Source organism: Antennarius striatus, chromosome 2, assembly GCF_040054535.1.
Source record: "Antennarius striatus isolate MH-2024 chromosome 2, ASM4005453v1, whole genome shotgun sequence".
Classification (NCBI taxonomy): Eukaryota; Metazoa; Chordata; class Actinopteri; order Lophiiformes; family Antennariidae; genus Antennarius; species Antennarius striatus.
In genome coordinates, this window is record NC_090777.1 from 12,770,466 (window position 1) to 12,795,000 (window position 24,535).

Genomic DNA, 24,535 nt, shown 5'->3' on the forward strand with positions numbered 1-24,535 from the left:
ATAGACTAAATGTCAAAGCAGTCACCAATCAAACAACTGTAAATGTTAACATAAAACACAATCTATGTGGAAAATATCAGTACAGAAAGGAGAAACTATTGGAAGTGGAATGTTTTCACGTTTTATTAGGACGTTTCCAGCTTTTTGGAAACACAAAATCTTCTCAAATAGCAACAGTTGGCATATTTTCAGTGCACGTAATTACCACAAGAACCTTTCCTGACTGAGAAAAAATGGGCCATATTTTAATATCTTACAAGGCAAGTGCTCTACTTAGAAGATTTTACCAAATGTAACGAAAATGTTTTATGAATGCTGACACTCCAGAACATTTACAGGCCTTGATTTATTCGTACAAAAAAAAAAAGGACAAACAATAAAACCCAACCACTGCATGAGTCAGCATCCCTCTGGGGTTCCAAACTCATTAGTTCAGCACCCAACTAATCAAAGACATGCTGTTTTTAATGGACAACTGCAATCCAAGTCCCTGCATGAAGATTCCAGATATTGAATTTCAACTCTTCACAAGTTCAGCTGTATAATCTTATTACCCTTTCCTGTTCTTTCTTAGTCTGACTTCTCCTTCTCTTTCATGTGCAAGAAGACTATGCTGAAGACAAAGAGTCCTGCCATCATGGAGAAAACACTGGCGTAGTACGGGTAGGCTGAGGGGATGAAGCGCTCATACTGAGTGTGCTGCAGAGGACGCACAGATACCTGTGATGGAGAAACAAAACAGGAGTTACCTCACCAATTTGTTCATGATTCCAAAATGCATTATAAGCCAGAAGAACCTCCTCCATGTCAAAGTACTAAAATAGTGAACTTTAAAGAAATACACCCCCTGAATATTATATCCTAGAAAATAAACAATCCCATCAGCAAACGTAAACAGGCTGTAAAAATTTACACTAAATGAATATTTCTGTGTTTACATCTGAATCTGTCAAACTACATGCATGGAGTTCACCATACAACAACCACACCAAGTGTTTTTAATGTTAAGTAAACCCACGGCTGAATTTATCCCACATCCTTTCAGAACAATATCCAGGACATCCCAGATTTGGACATGTGTGTAGATTCATGTGTTGATGCGTTGTTGGTCGCTGTTGGCCAATGAAATAAAATTAAGATACAGAAGAAGAGAGGACACCGCGGGACAGATCTGGACAACGCTGCTTGATTTATCTACTTTTTGGTTAGTAATAAAATCGTTGTGTTGAATTTCACTTTCCTTAGTTTATATCAAAGCAAACAGTGACAAAACAACAGATTTTGAGATTGTTCTGATTAATAGAATTTTAAAAAAAGCTTAAGTTAGAAATCCACTACCTCCTAAGCATTTTACAAAGATATATTAATTAGATATTTTAGTTGACCTGCTGAAACAGCGCCCTCTCTATCCTGAGGTACCTCTGGATTTAAAAATGAAGTAAACCTGCCCAACTTGCCTGAGTAGAGGAGTACAGATGTGTGTATCCCAGTCTGTTGTAGTCCACCTTGAACTGGAAGACGCCGTAAACATCTGGCAGTTTGAACTGGACGCTATATTTACCTCCTAAAAGAAAGACGCCAGGGTGTTTAAGGACAATAACGTTCGTAGCTTCAAACCAAGACACTTCAATGATGCAATACATTTTAGCTGCCAGCATTATATATATTATAAAAGCATTAAGAATAATTCATGTATAAATTCCACAACCACTGAAACGTACCGTTTTTCTTGAGATAGGTCCTGACAAAGGGATCAATCCTCACAAACTCAAGTTGAATGTCATCTCCATCAAAGGGAACCCAGCTGCCCTCAGACAACATCTCTATGACGATGCTGTACTCCTGCACACGAAGGTTCAGACTCATTGTTAAAATACAGTCCCCACATACAGGATGAGACAATCACTGTCACAAACCGTATACTCACCACCAGGTCAGTGATGGTGTACGCTGTAGGGGGATTGGTCTCTCCAACAGGATGATGGGTAACAGCTCCCACCCTGAGGACTCCAGCCTCTTTGAATACCCAGCGGGACAGAGCCTCAGCCAGCTCCATGTTCCCCGTCCTCTCATGCCTAACAAAAAGAATGACATGAAATCATCATGAAATAATATTTTCATTTTACACTCTGATGAATTGAAGTGTTTTATGATGCAGGCTTCAATGGCTTTTAGGATACTGAACTGCAGGTACACGACTGAGTAAATAACCAGAACATCCCTGACGACAGGTCTGGTTTTGTTGATGCACAATGAAAGACGAGGAACACGATGAGCGTAGGACATTACCACTGTGAGCCAGGCCTGGCCTTCTGCACTGCAGAGTTGAAAAATGCGTCGCTGAAGACGTCCAGAGAGCCACTGAAAACTACCCTGGCGTTGTTTCTGGCCTGCAGGCCGGCGATCAGCAGCGTGTTTTTACCAACAGCATGAGGGTACTGGAAAGAAATGTAACCAATCATGGAACCGTTGGAAGTTAGTTTCTTATTCAGTGAATTTCAGATTATTCGTGACAGACCTTTAACAAACAAGCTGCTGCCAGAATAAAACACACAAGGACAATTATACTGCAAGTACTGAGTAATTCATACCTGAGATATTGGTCTGTCTGGGAAAAAGGAGTAAGAGGTAGAAGAACCAGTTAGAATGTCCAGGACAAGAGGGTTGTCAGGGTCTGCAACCATCCTGGAAAGGAGGAGTTAATGATAGTTTGATGATCAAGAATCATGTAAGACCACAAAGGCTGTTCTTCAAAACCACATGGAATTAAAGTTCTGTACAGAATGACCCTCAGTAATTACTACACAATAAAATTATGAAGTAACTTCTGCTATATGCACCACTTATGATTTTAACAGGACAGAATTCAGTGATATATTTCTAAATTGTGCTCAGTCGTGCTTACCCAACGCCCTTGAACAAAACAGGATTACTGGCATGCTTGCCAACAATAGTTGGAGCTTTCAGAAGGTTCTCGGCGTCGGCAACAATCAGGGTGTGCTGGAGAGGAGAGGGAGTAAATAAAAACAAAAAATGTCAGTTCTAAAGACTGTTAATGAAACCGAACTTGTCCGTCAGATCAAAGTTTAATGTTTACCTCTCCGGGATCAGACACGTCATAATTGTGATGGTCAATAACAGCCGTCTTTTCCTCATCAAACTCAATACCACACTCACTGCCCAGCTCTCTCAGAGGGTCACCTGTTTAACAGCAGGAGAGGATCATTACAGATGTGTTAAGACTTCATAGGGCATTACACAAGAACCTGGTGGAACTCAACTGACCGATATCTGAGCTGGCAGCAACCAGGACATTTCCTCCACCATCAATGAACGATGTAATAGTTTCTACATTGATGTTTCCCCCAAAGTCTAAGGGTGATTACGAAAAAAGTTATTTAATGTTTCAACAAGGTAAACACACAGTATTTGTTATAACCTTGGTTATAAATGAAGTGTGTGCAAGTTACCCTCAACTGATGGTGAGAAGATGATTAAATGGTCGTACAAGAACTGGCCATATTTGATCAGAGACAGGGAGGGATCATCAGCGGTCTTTATCGTGAGGTCAAAGCCCCGATCTGAAAGAAAAATACACAATCAGTTAGACTGACAAAATAATTGTAACACCACTGTCTGGCATTTTTCGCTGTTTTCAATATAGCCTGACAAACATCGATAAACAAGCATGTTTACCATACATTAGCAAACGAATCATTTATTCAGGATGTTGATAACAGTGTAAAGTATCCACTAGTCACCCGGACTGACTTGTCAGGCACGAATCAACCTTTGTCTGACGACGACCGGTTAATTCATTACAGCTCACAAAACGGTACAAATTACCAGCCACTTGTTTTACTTGTATTATGCTGAAAAGAAGCTCGTTAGGTAAATAAACTTCCATTATTTAGATAGAAATACGTTAAACGTCCAGAGTGTTAAATGAAGGTAAACCTGAAAAGCGATGTTGACGAGGTCAGCAGCTTGTGACGCGTGAATCTCCAGTCATAAAGTCACACAGGCTCATATTCACAACCTGACTACAAAAAAAACACAACTATGTCCATAAAGTTCTGAGGAAGATCATGAATGTGTGTGAATATAGGACGTGGATCTGGTGCTGACCTGTTAGACTGCGGAAGAAGATTGAATGGGTGTCTCTGATGTTGAGGTTGTCCAGCAGAACCAACGTTTTGCCGTCAGCCAGAGCGCAATGCACCATGGACGACAGAGAAAGGAATAACAGGACACCGCTGAGCGTCTGGCTCATCATTCTGGACCTTTTCCTGGACGACGGTAAAGAATCGAACCGGTGCAACTGCGGTGCTGCTGTCATCGGCGCCATTTTGCTCCAGAAGTCGACGTCAGCTTTGCAGGTCGACTCAACTTTGACCCCAACATCCAACCAATCACAGAGCAAAACCTGTCGCCCTGACGATCATTCAGCCAATGGGAGGACAGCTTTGTAAAGCAAGACTATCCCGGAAGAATGCGTGTGTTGGGACGGAAAGTAACGCTGCACGTAATGCATTTACGGAATATGAATAAAAATGTCAATAGCTGATAATTAAACTATTATAAGACCATTTACTAAATATGTTTCTCACACGTCCATATTTTTTGTGACTTCATACAAAAAGATGTACTGTTCTTTGTAATAATTCGTGTTTTTAAAATAAAATAAAAATATAATTCAACCTTCAAAAATGTTTACCTTCAGTACATCATCGTTGCTTGTAAATTGAGTCACGTAATGTATAGATTTAAATCATATACATGTATATATTTTTGAAAAACAAACAAACATTTACACATATAATGTATACACACACACACATCAGCTTTTCCCTTCAGGGTCGCCACAGTGAATCAGTCTCCTCCATCTAACCGTCTTCTGCATCCTCTTCTCTCACACCAACCACCTTCATGTCCTCTTTCACTACATCCATAAACCTCCTCTTTGGTCTTCCTCTAGGCCTCCTGCCTGGCAGTTCAAAACTCAGCATCCTTCTACCAATATATTCACTATCTCTCCTCTGGACATGTCCAAACCATCTCAGTCTGGCCTCTCTGACTATCTCCAAAACCTCTAACATGTGCTGTCCCTCTGATGTACTCATTCCTGATCCTATCCTTCCTGGTCACTCCCATGGTAGTAGGAGCACTTGGGGCAGTGACCCCCAAACTGGAAGAGTGGCTCCAGCAGATTCCTGGAACAACATCTGAAGCCTCAGTCCAGAAGAGCGCAGTCCTAGGAACAGCTAAGATACTGACAGGACCCTCAGACTCCCAGGCCTCTGGTAGAGGACCCGAGCTTGAGGATGACACACAAATACCAACCCACAAGGGTGAGAGGGACATTTTTTAAAATTATATATATATATATTTTTTAAATACTGTATATACTAATATATATATATATATATATATAATATATATACATTTTTTAAGGTAGTTAAGTGCACAATGATTTAATATAATTGACAGAACACATTGTGGAGATGAATTGATTCATCAGTGAACATATATACACTATCACTTTAAAATGCTTTAATATTTAATAGCATATTTTCAAATGCTATTATAAACAGATGACCTGAGGCATGAAGCCAGTGGTCATAGGAAAACATTGGCAAGTTACCAGTGACTGTATATACAATAAGTTATCTGGTGAAAGTGATCACTGCTGTGATCCGTGGTCATTTTTTATAAATTACACGTCTAATTTTTAAAAACAGTCTTTTGTTTTAAGGAGAATTAAGACATTTTTTGAGGACATAAGAATTATCAAATATGACACATTGACAACATTCACAATGTTTGCCAGCACTTCTGGAAACAGAATGTCATAATCACCAGAAATAAATCCTGTGTAAACCTTTAGGAACAAATATGGTGACATATAGTGCACTGTTCATGAAAATACATCACTGTAGTACAATAAAATATTATTATATTATTTTATGTTTCATACAAATGACAAACAGTCCAGTATTTCAGTCTAAAAATAAACAAACTATACAAAATAGAAAATAATATTTGAAAGAAGTCATATTATTTGACAAATCACTTAATGTCACTTTGTTTCCTGGAATCACAGCTACTGTCAATGTAGGATTATATGTCCTGGGATGAAGCTGATAAAAAGGGTTTCATGAAGCCATTCACCAACTCTTTGTTTTTGTTTTTCCTACTCCAGTCCAAAAACAGATTCTTGTCACCAGGAATAGTTTCTACTCTCTTCATAAATCTGGCCCGTTACACCTGACTCCCACATTCCATCTCCTACTCTTTGTCTTCTGGTGCGTCTGCTGCAGCTTCCTCATTTCCCTCGGGGTGCATCTCAGTGTGGCTTTTCTCTCCATTCTGCCTCCCCTCCTCGTTATCCTCAGCTCCTGACCCCTCATCTCGTTCTTGTGTCTCTCCCACCATTTCTGCCTCTTCGTCTCCCTCTCCATCCTGTGAACGAAAGATAAGTTCGCCTTCGTGGATGACCTGTTCCGCTGTGGGTTGCCACGTTGTAGCTGAATCCCCCTCGGTGGTGGTGGTGGCTGTGGTGTACTGGTAGAAGTCGGAATCTGCCTGAAACATGACTAAGGCCTGAGCTGTGTGGATCCGTACATGTTGGGCAAGGGAGCTCGCATCCAAGAATTTATCTCCACAAGAGTCACAGGCATACAAGATCTGAGTGTTGGGGTCTGCGAACAGAAGAGCTGTTGATTTATTCTGCATCCCACAGTGATATAAGGTCAAATACATACACTGTACACTAAATACAGCAAAACATAATGTCTTACTTATATTTGACAGCATTAAACAAATTACTAGTTAAGTTATGGTCATTTTCACAGACTTTAAAAATGACATAACATTAAAACAGCCTCAAAAAACTGTCTTGTTTGTCAGATTTTAAAGCATCATTAATAATAAGTTTATAAAATGTAATGTCATAAGTATTGTTGTAATGCTGAGATGCACCCACAAATAAATAACATTAATGTTCCTTAAGTCAGAAAATAATCTTACTATAAATGTTCAACTATTTTTTTTTAATACAGAATGGTCTAAGATGGTTTATTGTAGACTTTCTAGTCCACAATAAATCATCAAAGGTCAATCACGACTCTGATCAAATCAAATCAGGATTCTAAAAGTGCTTCCACTTTGTTTGTGTTCAAGATAAAATGATGCGATTTGCATTTCTTAAGGAAAAAGGACATATTTCTTTATCTTATGTGATAATGAAACATGTCCATCACACTTTGTGAGTTCCCTGCAGTCGCACCTGCTTCTTGAACTTTCTCCACAGCTTTGGTGATTTCAGCTTTTAGGGCCTCCGTCTCATCTGCAGACACGGAAGCTGTCACTGGAACTACTGCAAAGACAACACGAGACAAATGTTATCCGGACAACGTCAGGGTTCTGTGCAGCAGTCTGCACAGTTTGTAGCCAGGGAGGGAGACATTTGCATTAAAAATTAGGACTGAGCTCAAAGATGCTGCCTCACCTGTCAGCTGTGCTACAGCGCTGGCTGCAAGGGTGACAATGTCCTCTGTGGTTACCGTGACGATGTTGATTTCGTCAGATGTGGAGGCCCCGAGGCATCCCTCGTCCGTGCTGCCCCCTGCGACCACAAGCCGCTTCATGCCAGCCTTGCCGTGATGGACAGTCTTGACGTGGGAACGCAGATTGTCCACCCGGTTGAACCCTCGGCCGCATTTATCACACAGGAAAGGCTTCTCTCCTGGCAGACCAGGACAGAGAGGACAGAAGTCATCAGATGAAGATTAAAGATAAAGTGTGAAATCTGCGAGCTCTGCCGGGTGCCAAGAAATGGTCAAAAATGGAGGAAGCTTCCTTCCTACTTTGTCCATTTGTCCATAGCCACAGAACTATTTGACCCCAGTGTTGTCCACACCTGTATGAATGATGATGTGCTTCGACAGGTCTCCCATGTTAACAAACGCCTTGTTGCACATCTGACACTTGTGCGGTCGGACGTTATCATGATGACGAATGTGATTAGCCAGCTGACTGGACTGCACAAACCTGTCCAGAGAAAAACAGAATTCCTATTTTCTCCTCTATATTTTTTAATTTAATGCCAACATTTTAGGTTTGGAAGGCAGGGTTAATGAAACACTTGGTGAGGTGTTATATTCAGGGAAAAAAGATTTAAAAGATAAGCATTCTGTGCAGCAGTGATGCATTTTTGCTGACCTTTTCCCACAGCGGTCACACACATAGGGCTTCTCTCCAGTGTGCTGGCGGACGTGAGCAATGAGTGAGCTGGCCTGGGTGAAGGCTTTGCCACAGATCACACAGACACAAGGTTTTTCCCCTGTAAAACATGGACCACAGTCTCACTGTGAATGGGTTAGGGTTATGGTTAGGTACTGATGACAGTAGATGCCCTCACAGCCTACAGTTGTGAAGCCATGGCGGTACCTGTGTGGATGCGTTCGTGCCGTTGCAGGGCTCCAGGGTCACTGAAAGCTCTCTGACAGTGAACACAGATGTACGGTTTCTCCCCGCTGTGAACCCGCAGGTGTCTCTTCAGATTTCCTATAAAGGAGGTACCATCACACAAAGGTGACGCTAAATGTCAAAAAGCAAAGACACGACCAAAAAAAGTGTTTCATCTGTATTTTCTTTCTGTTCTTGACCGATCGCGAGACGCTCCGTTCAGACTGATACCGTATTCGCTTGTGGGTCAGCTCTGACATACACAGACTTTATTGCTCCGTAAGCTTCCCCAATTTCTCCGTCTTCCTCTGATTTGCCATCCTCTGTTCCACATCTGGATCAGTCATTATTACGCTAAATTCCATGATCAGAAGCCTGACTTTCACTGATGAGCTCTATCAAACTGTCGCTCAGCCCTCCCCATTGAAAAACGTAACAGATGTCCATAGACGTCACTGGCAGCCAGCGAGTTAAGGAAACATGAAGATAACATCCTCTTACCTGAGGTGGTGAACTGTTTGCCACATTCCTTACACTTCAGAGGCCCGTCTGTGATGTGAATCTTTAGGTGAGACTTCAGATTTCCTACCTGAAGATACACAACAAGACAACCAGAACATAGTTTATATTTTAAAAACAACAAAATTAAAGAAAAGGCTAGAAAAGACAACGGCGATGATTTCAATATCTCTATATTTTAAGTTTGACTTTTTAAAGATATATACTCATTCTGAATTTGATGACTGAAACACATTTATAAAAGTGTAGGACATGTTCAGGTTTATCAGTTTATGACATCTCACTTTCTTTTGTGATACTCAGAGAGAGTTTACGACTAATATGAAGTGTTAAAAGACTTTTTGACTGACTCAATTCTTGACTGATACATGGTTCTGCATTTGTTTCTTCAAAATGGTCTAACATAAAATCTCAGTATTACATTTTTTAAAACAAATATGCTCTAACTGCTTTCTATTTCAGGATGAACTAAAACCTTTCTGGACGTGTTGCTACCTGGTTGAAGCGTTTGTCACAATGTGGACACTTGTTGCCCTTCTCCGTGTCGTGCGTCTCCAGATGTCTCATCTTGGCTGTGGGGTCGGAGAAGGCTTTCTCGCAGAAGTCGCAGTGATACGGCTTCTCGCCGCTGTGCACCAACTGGTGACGCTTCAGGTTGCCAGACGTGGTGAAGAGCTTGCTGCACACGTCGCAGCTGTACCTCGCCTCGCCCGTGTGCCGTTTGCGGTGCAGGTTGAGCAGACTGATCTGTCTGTAGCTCTTTCCACAAGTGGAGCAGCAGTACGGCTTCAGAGGGCTACGACACAACAGAGACTAGCTCTTGAGCATGAATCTGACAGAGTTCAGGCAAACTGAATGAGTTCCTCACCTGTGTGTTTTTTCATGGGCTTTACAAGCTGCGGGGTCAGAGAAAGCTTTGTTGCAGTCACGACAGCTAAACGGTTTCTCTCCGGTGTGAATGCGCATGTGTCTCTTGAAATTTCCAGTGTGGGTGAATTTCTTCCCACAGTCCTGGAAAGTAGAAAACATGTCATGAAGAGGCTGTTGGTAAACTGATGACTCTGCAGAAAAACAATGGCCAAAACACTGTTGATGGTGAACATCCTCTACACTGGCATTTCTCACCTCACATTTGTGAGTCACAGAGCTGTACGACTTTGACTCAGACCGGGTGCCCATAGATGTTGACGCCGTTTGTCTGCCCTCTCCCTCGCTACTCAAATCCATGTCTTCCTCTTGGACTCCCTCCTCCTCATCATTATCAGCTTCCTGGTCACAGGCCTCCCTGGAGTCCTCCTCAGGCTCTCCTGCCACCTCTGCTGGCTTTGCCATCCTCTTCCCAGCTTTGGCCTTCGATGGACATTCATCCTCAGAGTCATTGTCTGAAAAGGGACAACAGCGATGGAAACGGTAACTGAAAGAACGGCAACAGATGTAAGACTCAGTTGAAATTTTCTTCTTTGCATAGCTTTCATGCTTCTGGACTTCTTCCTGTCTGCGTGTTGCTGTACGATGGTGCTTGAGGAAATTCCAGTATTTCCAGGGTTGCTTATCTTGGGGTTTGTACCACAAAGCAAACCGGCTCAGCCTGCTCACCAGGGGGGAAGTTTCGTCGAGGACGTTTCCTGATTCTTCTTCCCCGAGAGCTCATGTAGGATGAGCTTCCAGCCGATTTCAACTGACATTCTGTCAACAGAACAAATGGCTTTGATGTTATCAGTCACACAGAATGATCAACATTAGCAGACACTGTAAGGCATCACGTGGATGTCTGAAACATCTATAAAATGTAATTACTGGATGTGTAGTCGGTGTCAGACGGGTCGTCCTGACATCCAGGAGCACCTTGTGCGACGCCTGCTTCTTCCTCCTTTATGGACGACATGTTTTTTTGGGCAGAAAGAGGGGATTTGGGGGGACGTCCTCGGCCTGAAGGGGTGCTGGCTGGGTTGGGCTGAGAAACAGTTTGTTGTGTTTCAGGAGAGACGTTTTGCTTTTCATTTTCCTGACTTTCAGTGGGCTCTCCGTCTTGTGTGGGGTTGCTGGGAGGATTCTCCTCTGTGGGGGGTGCCGCCTCTGCTGAGTCACCCTCCAGTTCACTTTTCTGCTCTGCTTCACTTGGTTTATCTTAGAAGTGGTTATAGAAATTTCAAAAAGGTTAATTTTCCAATTTAATATGGACGATAATTACTGGATATCAATAAAATTTTAACTGCATTGTAGATTTTTACAATGTTTAACATGAATCGGATTAAATCTGATTTATGAACAGCATTTACAAAAACAAAGAACTAACCACAGCAGATCAATCCATTTTACAGAAAATGTTACATTTATTGAATTGTATACTAATTGTCGTATCAGAGAAATATTTTCCTGGAAGCAAACAATAACAGGTTAATGCACTATAAACCAAAAATTACCGTAATCAAAACTGAAAGTTCTGACTTCATAACGCAGTAACAATGAGGTATCTGTAATGAATGCTCTTGCTATGACGAGTGGAAACTCTTTGTCATTTGAGATACACATCATGTAAAGCCCTAAACTAAAAAACCGAAACACAATGAAAATGTGTTTAGTAAGCAGTGGACTCACCAGCAGAGAAATCCATTGTCATAACGGATGGAGCTGGGTTTGCCATGGACTGGTATGCAGAGCAGGCGTTCACTATTTCTTGCATCTGGAGAAAGTTGGCGACGGCCAAGACGTCTTCCACATTCTGTGGACTTAAATTCAGCTTGGCTGTGTACATGAACTCCAGGACCTGACCCAAACCTGGAAAAATAGCGATACAGCAGTGATGGTAGGCAAAATTAAATATTGCTAAGCAAAGTTAGAGCACTGCAAGGTAAAAATTGGAAAAATCATTACATGTACAACAGAAAGATCAGCAGAGCCGTGTGTCCACATGCAAACAAAAACCAACCTGCTGCGTTGCTGATATCCAGATGAACCACATCCTTTTGATCCAGGAAGAGGGTGCGGAAGTAGGCACTGCAGGCCGCCAGGACCGCTTTGTGGGCCTTGAAGTCCACCCCGTCCACGACAAAGGTGCAGTCGCACAGCAAGCCCTGCTTACGCTGGCGGTTCAGCTGCTCCAGAACCTTCCCGCTGTGCCACGGGAACTCCATCACCCGGAAGGCTCAGGGATGGCGGGAGACGCTGAGAGACTGGGACGATGGCACCGGCTCCGTAGACCCCTAAACGAGCAAAATATGAAGAATGAAATTGTAGAACAAAAATCTGAGTGCCATTCTTGTTTCAAACCTGCAAACAGAGACATTTATGAATGAAGTGATGGTGATATAGTACTGTATGTGCAAAAAAGTGTCATCAAAAATGTTACGCAGCGGTGAATGTCAACAAATGTTACGCTTCTATATTTGATCAGTTGAGTAGCTGCCCTTGGTGTAGAATGAGAAAGAAGACTAAGGATCAGCTCATGATCAGAAGTACAATATTCTAAAAATGTGAAAAGGTGTTTACATGAGCAACACTAAGTCCTCATGCAAAATTTAAATCAAGGCCACAAGTCTACTGAAAATAGCTTTTCAGTCTTAGTTTTCTGACAAAATCTACGCCGCTACAAAGTGAAACACTGCACAACAATATTTCTTCTGCCTTTTTGGTAAATGTCCCATTTCTCTTATCCTCAAACTACGTCATGATAAGGTATAAATACATATCATTATCAAGAATTAAAACTTAAAATTCCACAAAGCTCCACAGATTTAAAAATGTGTACAGAATCTTTTATAAACTGATTTTTTACTTATTTTTATCCTTCTGTGTGTTTCAATGCAGTTGGGAAGAAAATTATTCAACCCTTACGGTTTGTTAGGTTTATTGATAAAATGTATGGTTTATTACCTGAGTAACAAAAAAATGTCACAAGAACATTTTAAATATATTTTTTTCCGCATCGAACACAAAAATCTATAACTAATTCTGCAGTTCCAAAACAATTCAAGCCCCTGAAAGCCTCCCTGATTAGAGCACACACACACACACACACATACACACACACACACACACATACACACACACACACACACACACACACACACATAAATTAACACAGTTCTACTATACAATTCTCGTGCAACTAAGACACACCATCAGTGATGCACCCTAGGTTTCGGGTCTTTCAACATCAGACACCCTCGCGACCACCCAGGCGACCCAGCCGGGGTATTCAAGTCCCGGCTGGTGTCTAAGTAGCTTGTGGGGTCCATGAATCTCCCCGCTTGATTCCACAGCCATCCTGATGCTTTCTCCGCCGTGTCAGTGATGTTTTTGATAGCTTTTCTGTTTTGCAGTCCCTTCACTCCCAACATCTTGAGTGCCCTGATGACTGACGGAATCCTCTGCACCCAACCTTGTAGAGGTCGCACCGGGTCCTCCAACCCCTGCTTCGACATTCCTCTGCCAGCTCCTCATACTTGGCCCGCTCCCTCTCAAATGCCTCCTCCATCCGTTCTTCAAAGGGAACAGACAACTCCAGCAGGACCACTTGCCTTGTTATTTCTGACACCAGGACCATGTCAGGCCTGAGTGTGGTCACTGCCATGTTCTCTGGGAATTTGAGTTGTCTCCCTAGGTCGACTTTCAGCTGCCAATCCCAAGTTGTTACCAGCAGCCTCCCTGGTTGACTCCAGAGCTGCTATGTTTTTACCTCGGCCCTAACGAAGGCGATGGATTGCCTTGTTGGTTGGTGGTGTTTGCTGGTGGAGATCTCTTTGCTGATGACCTCTGCAATGATTTTTCCTGGAACATAGTATCAGTCAAGCGAGGTCTCCACCAGCTAGTGTGGGATTGACCCGTAGGCATTGACAAGATCAAGCCAAAGGACTGCCAGGTCTCCTTTGCTTTCACGTGCCTGACGCAGCAGCTGGGTGACGACTCCTGTATGCTCCACGCGTCCTGGAACCTTTGGTGTTCCACCCTTCTACACAGAGGTAGTGTTTCTCAGGGGGAACTCCGTCATGCGCCGGGTGATGATGCTAAAGAACATCTTGCCCTCGATGGTATTTGAGTAAATAAATAAATGATTAAATAAATAAATAAATTATTTTTAATCATTATTTTATTTGGTTATAAAAATAATGACATTAAAAATAGATATGAAGTTAGAACGCAGATAAAGGATAAATAAATAAACACTAGATAAATGAGTAAATAAATAAATAGATGGGGCGGGGCCTGGTTATTCTATAGAGACAGTCACAATCGCCTGAAAATCTCAGAATGTGGATACAGTTTATAGACCCAGGAGTGTCACAGAGGCTTTTGCCCTTCAGGAACAAGTGATTGAGCCACAAACTGGTGAATGTCATCAAAACGGAGGCACTGAGGACAGATCATTGTTATTCTATAGAGGTGGCCAGCTAAAGGGAAGCTGGTTAGTTTATTATGTAAAGGATTTTTTTTCCTAACATGTGTATATATAAAAAGTTCCACATACACAACTGATCGAATGATGTAACGAGACTTCACGTTTGAGGCGGAACTCCACAGGTACACGTTGATTAAATTATCTACGAAGCCCTGAGATGCTGCTGACTGAAGGAAGTTAATGAAAGCCACATTTTATGATTGTTTTTTTTTTATACTTCGCTTTTAAATTATTTTTAAATGTTTGATGGTTATTGCCATTTTAATGACGCATTAACACATTTTACAATGCAGACAATCGATATTTACGCGTCTCCCTTTGTTTGTGCAGCCATTTATTTCTATATCTTGCAGCACATGTCTGCATCTCGGCACTCGTGGATGTAAAGTTAGGTATCTGGTTATATTTTGGGTTTCACATCGGTAAAAGGAAGAAATCTGTACATGACAAATAAAAATCATCCAAACGCGGCTACATTTAGCTTCGACGACAGTCCTGATGACACTCAGACACAAAGTAGTCGGACTTTAAAGGCCAGTAAAAATATTTTGTGTCGGAGAATTCAGCCTCTTGTAAAGTTTTGACAGCCTGGGTTGACAATGCCACACATCGACTACAATTCCTCCATCCCTGCAGCTTTGTTATCGGGGATTAATTTAGCGTGCCTTGAGACGCAGTGAAGGGACAAGATGGCGGATGTAAGCGCTGGGCCTATCCTCATCTCTAGTTGTTTTCACAGTTACGTCGTTCTTTGCGCATCAAACAATCGCCATTTTAATACACACTAGCTCTTCATTTACCTGGGTGTTATCGCTTCTCCACCTCGGGTTCAAACTTCCGGACCAGGCAGCTTTGATCGATGTTTGGTTTTACTCAAGGAAAACGAACCCAATCGAGTTTTTCGGCAATCGATCTTACCCCGCTGACTCCATTCACCACCATCTTGCTCTCTCTGATCGATTGATAGGGACCGGCCGGATGTGTCTGGCGGACACGCGCAGTACGAGCACGTGCTGTACTGTTAATGACCACGCAGCGGCGCCGTCGGCTCGCGTTACGTTAGTTATTCTAAAGGTCTTTACAATACAGATGGTATTAAACTGATTTAAATATAATAATAGAAATTATTGAAAACTCACTGAAAATGCATTCTTTTGTTTCTGCAGTGTAATAATATTTTCCCCCTGGGAATTAATGAAATCCATTAAATTAAAATGTCATGCAAATGCTTATTTTTTGTGTCCGTGACTGACCATCCTCAGGTCCATGTCTGCTTCATGTAGAATCCCCTTAAAACAGCCAACATGGATGTTAGAAGCCTGCTTGTCTTTATTGTTCAGTGTTATAACTGGGCAGGTCTGCCTCATACTGCTTGTCTTCATCATGTGTATAATTGCTTTACCCAGATTAACCATATTCCTCAAGATGTACTCAAATTATATCAAGAAATTAAGAAAATGACACCCGCAGAAGAAACATTTTTAATTAAAAAAAAAAAAAATTGTGGCCATGAATTTCTTTTCTCTAGCCAGCAGTGGAGATGCTTCATAAATGATGCCTCAGACGAAAGACTGAATAGGTCTATCCTCTGTGCAGAAGCTGAATGCGTTCTGAATGCATCTTTTCTGTATTGATTATGAGACTATTTATGTGTGTGTGTGTGTGTGTGTGTGTGTGTGTGTGTGTGTGTGTGTGTGTGTGTGTGTGTGTGTGTGTGTTTCACTGCTTACCCACCCACATGACTTTGTTGTAGAGACTTAGAAAACGAACTCTCAATGGACTTCAGTAAATAGAACTTTCATGCCACACATTGACAGATTTTACTCTGAAAGCAGGATACTTTTATTCACACTAATAACTACAATAAATATATGAGACAACCATCCATTTCAGAGTTACATTTTCAGACTTGACAACATGATTGAGGAAGTGGAGTGATTAGTTAGTTTTATACTTTCTGTGTACATGGTGTGTTACTGTTTTGTTTTATGGCACACACCAAAGAATATAAATGAGCAACAAGCTGGTATTGCTGCAATCATAGAGCGAGAATGCAGCACGATTCATGGTGCACTCTCTGAGTGTTTAAAGTAGAATAAGGGAAATAGATCATGAAACATGAAAACACAAAAAGGAGCGCAAGGTTTGTGATGAAAGCGTGCCAGTCCTCTAGATTTTGATTTCTGTGCGAAAGGTCTGTACGAGCTCGTGTTTGGCTGGGTGTCGCCGCGCTTTGACTGTCAGGGTTCCCTCGGTGCCCAGTGATGATGTAACAGAGGTCGGGTCCACATCCTCAGGTAGTTGGCACTTGTGTGTGAAAGTGTTCATCACAGAACCATCCTGGGCCAACTGTCAAAAACAAAATAATAGTGAAGAACTGAAGACGTGTGATTAATGATTGAATGTTCACATCTGGGAAACTGTTGGCAGCTTCAGTCACGTGAAATAGTTAGGATACCCCATTGAACGATCAGCTCTTAAGAAATGTTGGCATATCAATGTCCAATCTTGCTTTTTATACATTCTATGTGCATGTACAGCTGGTTTCATCCCACAGCATCTCAATGGGATTCAGATCCAGGCTTCGACTCAGCCATTCCAGGACTCTCCACTTCTTAGGTTTTAGCCAGTCTTTGATGGATTTGCTGCTATGCTTTGGGTCATTGTCATGTTGCAGGGTCCAGTTCTGCTTCGTTTATTCTTGTTTTTTCTTTATAGAAAGTTTCACGTGTTCCTTAAGCACCCTCTGATATACAGTAGAATCCATGGTGGATTCTGTGATGGTGAGCTGGACCTGCTGTAGCAAAGCATCCCCCAACCATGACACTGCTACCTTCATACTTCATAGTTGGTATGAGTTTCTTTTCATGGAATGCTGTATTTATTTCACACAAAACATGTCTTCTATTCTAGTGTGCAAATAACTAAACTTTAGACCTAATTTGTCCGAAGAACATTATTCTAAAAGTCATGTACTTTGTCTACATTCTCTCTGGCAAACTTCAGTCTGGCCTTCATGTTTTTCTTAGAGAACAAATGTTTCCTCCCATGAAAGTCAAACATGTTGTCTCTTTCTGCTAGTAGAGTCATGAACTTTCACATCGACAGGAGCAATAGGCTGCTGTAGGTCCTGTGATAACATTTTAGGATTTTTCATGACTCCTTTTGACATCTTGCAGTCTGCTCTGGGGTTAACTTGCTTGGACGGCCAGACCTGGGAATGGTGGCTGTTGTTTTGAATGTCCTTCACTTGTAAGCAATTTTCTGAATGGTGGAATGACTGATGTCAAATTCTTTACAGATCTTTTTAAATCCCTTACCACACTCATAATCAGCCACAATCTTCTTTGTGAGGGTATCAGATAGTTCTTTGGATCTCACCATGGTGTCTTGCTTCAGCAGAGAGACACAGCAACCTACATGTCTGAGGTTTAAATGGGGAAAGGCTCCCTCAGAATGCTGGGTAACAATGTTCTGATCATGTGCACCTGATGTGATAGACCTGTGTGTGATTTTGAACAATTTCAATGGGAAAGTATGTGGGGGTGTCCTAATGTTTTCCTACACTAAAACACACATTTTTGTTCATATCTTTTGTTTGATGTGTAAAACAATGTTAATTTTTGTTGTTTCATTGCAATTAAATCACTTTCTTTACAAGAAGTATATCAAACGAAATTGGACACTAACATGCCAACATTTCTTAATAAAGAGCTGATTATTTAATAGGGTGTCCTAATCTTTTCACATGACTGTATGTGTAAATGAGTTTTACCATGACTATCATAGTTATAACATCTCCAAAAATGTTACAGCTGCCAATCAAGCAGAGGGCTGCTCACCTTTTCTGCATGGACTTCAATCTGGTTGTTGGATGTGGTGACGATGACGTCTTCTGGGGAGAAGTCTCTCACGTCAACTGTGAACTGATAGGAATCCCCAAGAGCCTTGATGTTTCCAGCTCCACCTAAACCAACAGTGAAAAGAGAAAAAATATTATTGACCACAGGAGGAAACATGCAAGAAATTCTTTATTTCTCTCCTGTGTAACTTTCACATTTAAAAAAAAATTGATAGTACTGTACTTGCAAATGAAAGATTATTATGTGGTCAGTCATATGCAGGTCCTAATGTGCATGTTTTTGGAAGAAGCTGGAGAGCCCAGAGATAACCCACAAAGACCCGGGGAGAACACACAGACAGAGTGGGACTCGGACCTAGAACCGTTTTGCTGTGAGGCGACAGCGCTACCCACCTTTGGAAATGAGCATTAGAAAGCCTTATGTAACTATTTCACCTTAAAATAAGATTATTTTTTTTAAATTGTGGGAATAGATTCTGTAGTTTGTTATTTTTACACCAGCTCACACATGTGGCTGTAACTTTAAATCCTGAGGTATACCAACTCTGATTAGAATTATCTTCTATCACATGAGAAGTAGCTATAATTAGAAATAAGTGTCACCTATGACACCTTTGAGAATTATCTATTATAAGAGGTACTTGTGTCCTCCGACATCTATGAGAAGTGTCTGTCTCTGGAAACAGGCTCCTGTTATGAGAGGAGCCTGTTTCCAGTGATAAGTATCTACTAGAGATGAGCTGTCATTCATGAGTTCTATCAGACGTGTGTTTTAAAGAAGAGCCTGTATAGCTGACTATACCCAGACCAGGGGTCTCAGAGAACTGAAGTAGTGCTGGTGTAAACAGTAAAATACTAGTCTAGATTTCTACCACCAGGGGAAGGATAGGAGCAGGAGGGGACGGAGGAGCAGGGAATACTGGACTGTTTCAGAAAACACATCAGAGCTGGCACTAGGAACACAACAGACCCCTGTCTGGTCCCTCTATGAACATCATTATAACGCCTTAAATACTTATGTGGACGTTCATAGAAGAGACTAGCAAATCTATAAAACTGCCTTTTATAATTTGGTCACGTCTAAATTGTAAAACAATTACACATGAAATCAATGTTTTGCCTTGGGTGGACGTGACTAAACAGATTAGCACAAATGACAATGGCAGTACAATCCAATGATGAAATAATGTGCATGACTCATGTCTTTTTATCAGATGGGAAGACATTCCCATCAGGGTTGTCGTTCACGGACATCACATGACCTGTGTGACACTACAGTGTAATCCGTCCACCGGTCAGCTGAACTAAGTTTGGGAAGTTTCAGCAACTAACAGGACATTAAAACAACACATAAACAAATTAAAATACTGTAGTATTGTAACGTAATGTAACTGAGTGGCACGGTGGTGCAGTGGGTAGCGCTGTCGCCACACAGCAAGGCGGTTCTGGGTTCACATCCCGTTTTGTGTTTAGTTAGCATGTTTTCCCGTGTCTGCGTGGGTTTCTCCGGGTTCTCTGGCTTCCTCCCAACTCCAAAAACATGCGCTTCAGGTTGATTGGCCGTTCCAAATCGCCCGTAGTGTGTGAGTGTGTGTGTGCATGATTGTCTGTCTCTGTGTGGCTCTGCGGTGCACTGGCATCGCGCCCGGAGTTTCCCCTGCCCGCCCTAAGCCAGCTAAGATAGGCTCCATCTCCCCGTGAGCCGCTACAGCAGATAAAGCGGTAAGAAGATGTATGTATGTATGTAATGTAAATTCAACATCTCTACTTCTGCTGAATGAATTTTGTCCTCGGGGGTGTAAAGGCCAAGCCAAGCTTTAATCCACTGAGATAGTCCACCGCACTTATTTGAATGACATGCTGAAGAACTTCCTGGTAACCAAAGTCCAGCACACCTCTTTAAGTTTGATTACTCTTTTATATCCATTAAGTTTCTCAGTTAACTTGACCAATTATTAACATCAAATAGCAAAACATTCAGAGTTCAGCGGTCAAAGAAACTTGATGCTTCCAGGCAGAAACCTAACCCGGCCAACATGGGTCCCTCCATCATTCAGCTCCTACAGTTTTCTTACAGGTAGCCTATAGTCTTGATTGCTGGCACTGACTTTCAACCTCACCCGATTGTCAGCAGTCTCAATGTTGGTGAACGTTCCCATTTACATAAATGTGTTGTAGGTTAGTTTCCCGCTCAGAAGTTTGCAGAGATGTGGAGAAAAGATGGAAAAAACACTGCACATGATGTGCCAACAGGAAAAAAGAAAAGGCCACCGGAAGTCCAACATCAGAGCAAACTGTTCACTTTAGTCAGACATTTGAGTTATTTTTGGGGCGGCACTGGTAGAGCGGGCTGTTCAATGTTCCAAGATCGACGTTCGATTCCCACTCCCGCCCCAAAAAACACCCAGAGTGTGAGCTGACAGTGAGAGGTATCAGTTCACCTCCGGAGCTCTACTGAGGTGCCCTTGACCAAGGCGCCGTCCCCCTTACAAGTTGCTCATTTGTGCGCACCACAAAGGAGCTGTCAGATGTTCATATCTTGAAGACAAGCTGTACTTAGTTGAGTGAAGTTAGTAAAGTGGAATGACCCAAGGATGATGGCTGTTTGAGTGGAGTATTTGTGTTTGGTGTGAACACACCATTAGACTTCAGCATGAACTCTAAAGTAAAAGATTAGACTACAGATGGCGAGCAGGTCTTCTTGCTGCTACATAATTGTGTATTATTAGCAGTCTAGCTTTGTCCACTGTTATTGCACTTGCTACCCGTTGCACTTGCTTGGCTGTTTTACAAATTCGTCAACCTGTGTGTATTTGGTGTGTACACCAGTCACTGGGTAACCATCTGATCATTCCTTATACAGGCGTCATTCCAGATACTCGCTGTGTGAAGTCACACTGCTGGCAGTCTATCCAGCATTCCCCTGTTCATGTGTATGTGTGTGTGTGTGTGTGTGCACGTGTGTGTGTGTGTGTGTCTGTGTGCCTGTGTGTGTGTGTGTGTGTGTGTGTGTGTGTGTATGTGCACGCGTGTGTGTGTGTGTCTGTGTTTGTGTGTGTGGGTGTGTGTGCTTTCTTATTAGCTTCACCCACCCCTAAGCTCTTTAGCTGCGCCTATGGGATACCAGCCATAGTCAAAACAATTTGACTGTGTCCCTGACAAACAAACCACATGGACTGATTGGAGTCTGTTTAAAGTACAGATGTCACCAATCCACACATCTGTGTGTGAAATGATGCACAACAGTTCACACTGGCTGCACACATTCCAGAGCTAGAAGAAGAGATCAGCACTGGAACGTGAAATGTCTCCATGAGCTTCCTTTTGAAAGACAATTTGGCCGGGTTGCATGGTTTAATTTTAGAGAAGCATGGCTCTGGCTTTGTGTGATGACGTGCATTTTAGTTTGGTTTAGTTTCTTCTAAAACACTTTAGTCTTTCATTGTGAACAGAAACACACTGACACACATCAGCTTCATCAACCGTTGACCTTTTGCCTTATGAAATCAGTCCTTCTTCGTTTGAACGGCCACTGACTTGTTTTATCGTCATTAATTTATGGAAGCCACAGTACTAACAAACCCTTTCCAAGAAATTAAATAAAACTACTTTACAACATAAACTGTCATAAACCTGCTGTTGCTATTATTTTCTTCTAGCTTACAAAGTTATAAAGACCTGAAAGTTTTATTAACTTACTGGAAAACCCCAGGGCATCACTCCCAGGCCTCATGAAGGAGCCAAAATCCTCAGCGAACAGTCCCCGGCTCTTCTCCATGTATGGGTTACCAGAGGATGAGGATGAGGATGAAGTCTGATGGAAACTACGCTCCGAACGATAGGCAGAGGAGTTGGTCCCGCTCATGGATGGCTGAGTGCTGAGTGAAGCAGAGGAGGAGAATCAAGGGAGGGAAGAGGAGGCGGAGGGACTTTATTCTTCCTTTTTGGCTGCTCGGGTATTTTTCCAGACTCTTAACACAAGAAATCAGACACAGTTTGGTCTTCCTTTCCTGTTGTCCTCTATTTATTCAATTCTTAATCTTGTGAAAGAAGATCCCTTATCTGTCCAGTCTCCTGTAGCCTCTCATCCACAGACCTTATATCCTGTAAAGGCTCATGTGTGGTTGGACAGTGTGCACGTGTCACAGCTTGCTGGGAAAGGGAAATAGTGTTCTATATTTATCATGAAATGCACATAGCAATGGAGAGAAGGGTCAGTGGTCTAAAAGGTCCTAGAGATGGAAGGCCCTATGGCAGAAGAGAGGGATTTGATCAGAGAGGCGTATAGAAAGAGCAGGAGGAGAAAGGAGAAAGCAGCTGTCGCTTCAGACACACTGTGACTGAAAATGCTTCCAGTGCTCTGTCTAATCACCTCCTTAATATTCAAGGAGATTGAATGAATAGACGTGCCATGAAATGACAGCATCCTGCTGCTTCACATCACGCCGTCAGAGAGAGATCTCCCATTTCTAGGCATGTGTTTATTCAAGGAACACAAAAACATAAATGATGACAGATGATTCTCCTGTAAAGGCTGTTTTCACCCGCTGAGCTGGACTGAAGGTGTGTGTGTGTGTGTGTGTGTGTGTGTGCGTGCGTGCGTGCGTGTGTGTGTGTGGTGGGGGGGTTTATGTCTTATCTGACATGATAAGTTGAGACTAAACAAACATGGAAAGAATGTGCTTGAAAACAAAGCCATCAGCAGGGAGCAGAGGACTTAGTTGTGACATTGCTTTGTGCTATTAATATCTCCATGGAGAGCACAGTCTTCATGATCACAACCCCTGCTCTCATCTCCAGTCAGCAGAGCTGACAGCTAAACCAGTGAAACCCATTTATAGGCTGATATCACGCTTTTGATTTCTGCCTCAGACTGTCTGTCTCAATCTGTCTGTTAGGACCTGATTATGACACATGACACATCACCCATTTATCATCACCACTATCTCAGTTCTGAGCACCAAATATCTGCCATCACAGGAATTGATATTCAACTCCCTCCACTGTTAAAATTTTTAAAAAAATGAATTCAGAAGCTGCTGGAGCGTTGTTTGAACGGTTAGTCAGCATTATAAATGACACCACACAGTGTTACGTGCTTTCAACCTTTTCAGTACAATGGCGGACCGCAGTGGGTCTAAATCCAGCCCAGCAACCGACCACCTCCCTGTCAGAAGCACAGAGCACCTCCCCTCGCTGGTAACAGCAGTATTGTTGGCTCTTCATGGTCTCTTGGTCAAGAGGAGAAATGGGTGTTCCTCCTCTGATGAGGTCTCAAGACCAAAGCTGGAGGGGGTTTGGAACACGTGTTATCAGATGACTTATGTAAATTATTAATTTTCCTTTTTCTGAAACAGAACAAAAGACAAATAGTTCTAGAAAAAACTAAGTTAAAGGGACAGTAAAGTCAAAATGAACCAGGTTTGTATTTGAAGTACATAAGTAAAAAAAAAGGCTTGGTGGCATTTTTATTTTTTTGTGAGCAATGGGGACTTAGAAAAACAAAATTTATTGTAAGTTATGGAGCGCGCCATGACAACGGAAGTGACGCAATCGTAGACATCGGGGTGAATCCATATCAATGCAGATAAAGCAAACGACAACGTAACAGGCTGATATTTTCACTATTATTTATCAGCATATCGCTTAAAATCATGTCATCGTCATCAAATACTGAGAACGAGTTCCCAGTGAACCCACCTGAGGGGTAATTATTCCATATAATTACCACCCGATGTATGCGGAGGATGAGAGTTTGGACATCTAGCGACTCATCCCAGGTGTCTCTCATCTGAATCACATTCTGACAGAGATATCCAAATAGTTATAACGTCCCGTTTTGGTTTACTGTGTGTATGCTAATGCACTAGTCCGTCAATGGGATTTTCCATATTATATTAGCATTTAGCTAGCCGCCATTCGTTACTGCTGGACTGTGTGGAATTAATAACAACTCTAGTTTATATTAATATGTCTTGTATTTACGAATGCATAAGGATCTTCTCAATAAAATGACCTGTCTATCACTTTTGTTTACATTGTGCGAGTGCCATAATCGTGCAATAATCTGGTCATAAAAACATTTATACAATACCTGCAGTAGCTCCAGACATTATTTAATTATCCACTAAACCTTGGGAATTCAGAATAAATACTTTGGGTTGTCCAAAAATGATCTTACCTTCAAATGTCTTTGGAAATCATCCGAGGTAACGTGCTCATGGCAGATCCTCAGATCCTTGGTCATAATGACCCTGTTTATCCGTGCTCTCCATCTCCTTCCTAGC

At 42.0% G+C, this 24,535-nt stretch overlaps 3 protein-coding genes across 3 annotated transcripts; all 3 read right to left on the reverse strand.

Annotated features, from left to right (window-relative positions):
* Positions 1 to 98: 98 nt before the first annotated feature.
* ddost (dolichyl-diphosphooligosaccharide--protein glycosyltransferase subunit (non-catalytic)) lies at positions 99 to 4,381 on the reverse strand. The gene is made up of 11 exons (XM_068330121.1): positions 4,129 to 4,381; positions 3,471 to 3,581; positions 3,286 to 3,372; positions 3,098 to 3,201; positions 2,906 to 3,000; positions 2,592 to 2,685; positions 2,290 to 2,438; positions 1,928 to 2,075; positions 1,722 to 1,842; positions 1,458 to 1,564; positions 99 to 720 (listed from the first exon to the last, which is right to left on the reverse strand). The coding sequence occupies exons 1-11, from the start codon at positions 4,346 to 4,348 to the stop codon at positions 571 to 573; spliced, it is 1,386 nt and encodes a 461-aa protein (XP_068186222.1). The 5' UTR covers positions 4,349 to 4,381; the 3' UTR covers positions 99 to 570.
* A 1,568-nt stretch (positions 4,382 to 5,949) lies between these two features.
* On the reverse strand, positions 5,950 to 15,443 carry zbtb17 (zinc finger and BTB domain containing 17). Its single transcript, XM_068305235.1, has 15 exons — positions 15,187 to 15,443; positions 11,918 to 12,191; positions 11,587 to 11,766; positions 10,786 to 11,115; positions 10,585 to 10,674; positions 10,114 to 10,370; positions 9,857 to 9,999; positions 9,484 to 9,784; positions 8,971 to 9,058; positions 8,452 to 8,568; positions 8,224 to 8,344; positions 7,922 to 8,052; positions 7,511 to 7,747; positions 7,289 to 7,378; positions 5,950 to 6,701 (listed from the first exon to the last, which is right to left on the reverse strand). Exons 2-15 carry the CDS (start codon positions 12,120 to 12,122, stop codon positions 6,289 to 6,291), a joined length of 2,703 nt encoding a protein of 900 aa, XP_068161336.1. The 5' UTR covers positions 12,123 to 12,191; positions 15,187 to 15,443; the 3' UTR covers positions 5,950 to 6,288.
* Positions 15,444 to 16,191: 748 nt separating this feature from the next.
* On the reverse strand, positions 16,192 to 22,340 carry hspb7 (heat shock protein family, member 7 (cardiovascular)). The gene is made up of 3 exons (XM_068334292.1): positions 21,948 to 22,340; positions 18,229 to 18,353; positions 16,192 to 16,735 (listed from the first exon to the last, which is right to left on the reverse strand). The coding sequence occupies exons 1-3, from the start codon at positions 22,111 to 22,113 to the stop codon at positions 16,556 to 16,558; spliced, it is 471 nt and encodes a 156-aa protein (XP_068190393.1). The 5' UTR covers positions 22,114 to 22,340; the 3' UTR covers positions 16,192 to 16,555.
* Positions 22,341 to 24,535: the final 2,195 nt, after the last annotated feature.

Coding starts and splice junctions, on each gene's coding strand:
- ddost (XM_068330121.1), bottom strand. CDS start 4,348: ATGGCGCCGATGACAGCAGCACCGCAGTTGCACCGGTTCGATTCTTTA. Junction 3,202..3,285: donor TGCTGCCAGCTCAGATATCG/GTCAGTTGAGTT, acceptor GCTGTTAAACAG/GTGACCCTCTGAGAGAGCTG. Junction 1,843..1,927: donor ACACCATCACTGACCTGGTG/GTGAGTATACGG, acceptor CTTCGTGTGCAG/GAGTACAGCATCGTCATAGA.
- hspb7 (XM_068334292.1), bottom strand. CDS start 22,113: ATGAGCGGGACCAACTCCTCTGCCTATCGTTCGGAGCGTAGTTTCCAT. Junction 18,354..21,947: donor TGATGCCCTGGGGTTTTCCA/GTAAGTTAATAA, acceptor CTGTTGGTTTAG/GTGGAGCTGGAAACATCAAG. Junction 16,736..18,228: donor TTGAAGTCCATGCAGAAAAG/GTGAGCAGCCCT, acceptor TGTTTTTGACAG/TTGGCCCAGGATGGTTCTGT.
- zbtb17 (XM_068305235.1), bottom strand. CDS start 12,122: ATGGAGTTCCCGTGGCACAGCGGGAAGGTTCTGGAGCAGCTGAACCGC. Junction 11,116..11,586: donor GACAATGGATTTCTCTGCTG/GTGAGTCCACTG, acceptor ACCACTTCTAAG/ATAAACCAAGTGAAGCAGAG. Junction 9,785..9,856: donor GCCCATGAAAAAACACACAG/GTGAGGAACTCA, acceptor GTTGTGTCGTAG/CCCTCTGAAGCCGTACTGCT.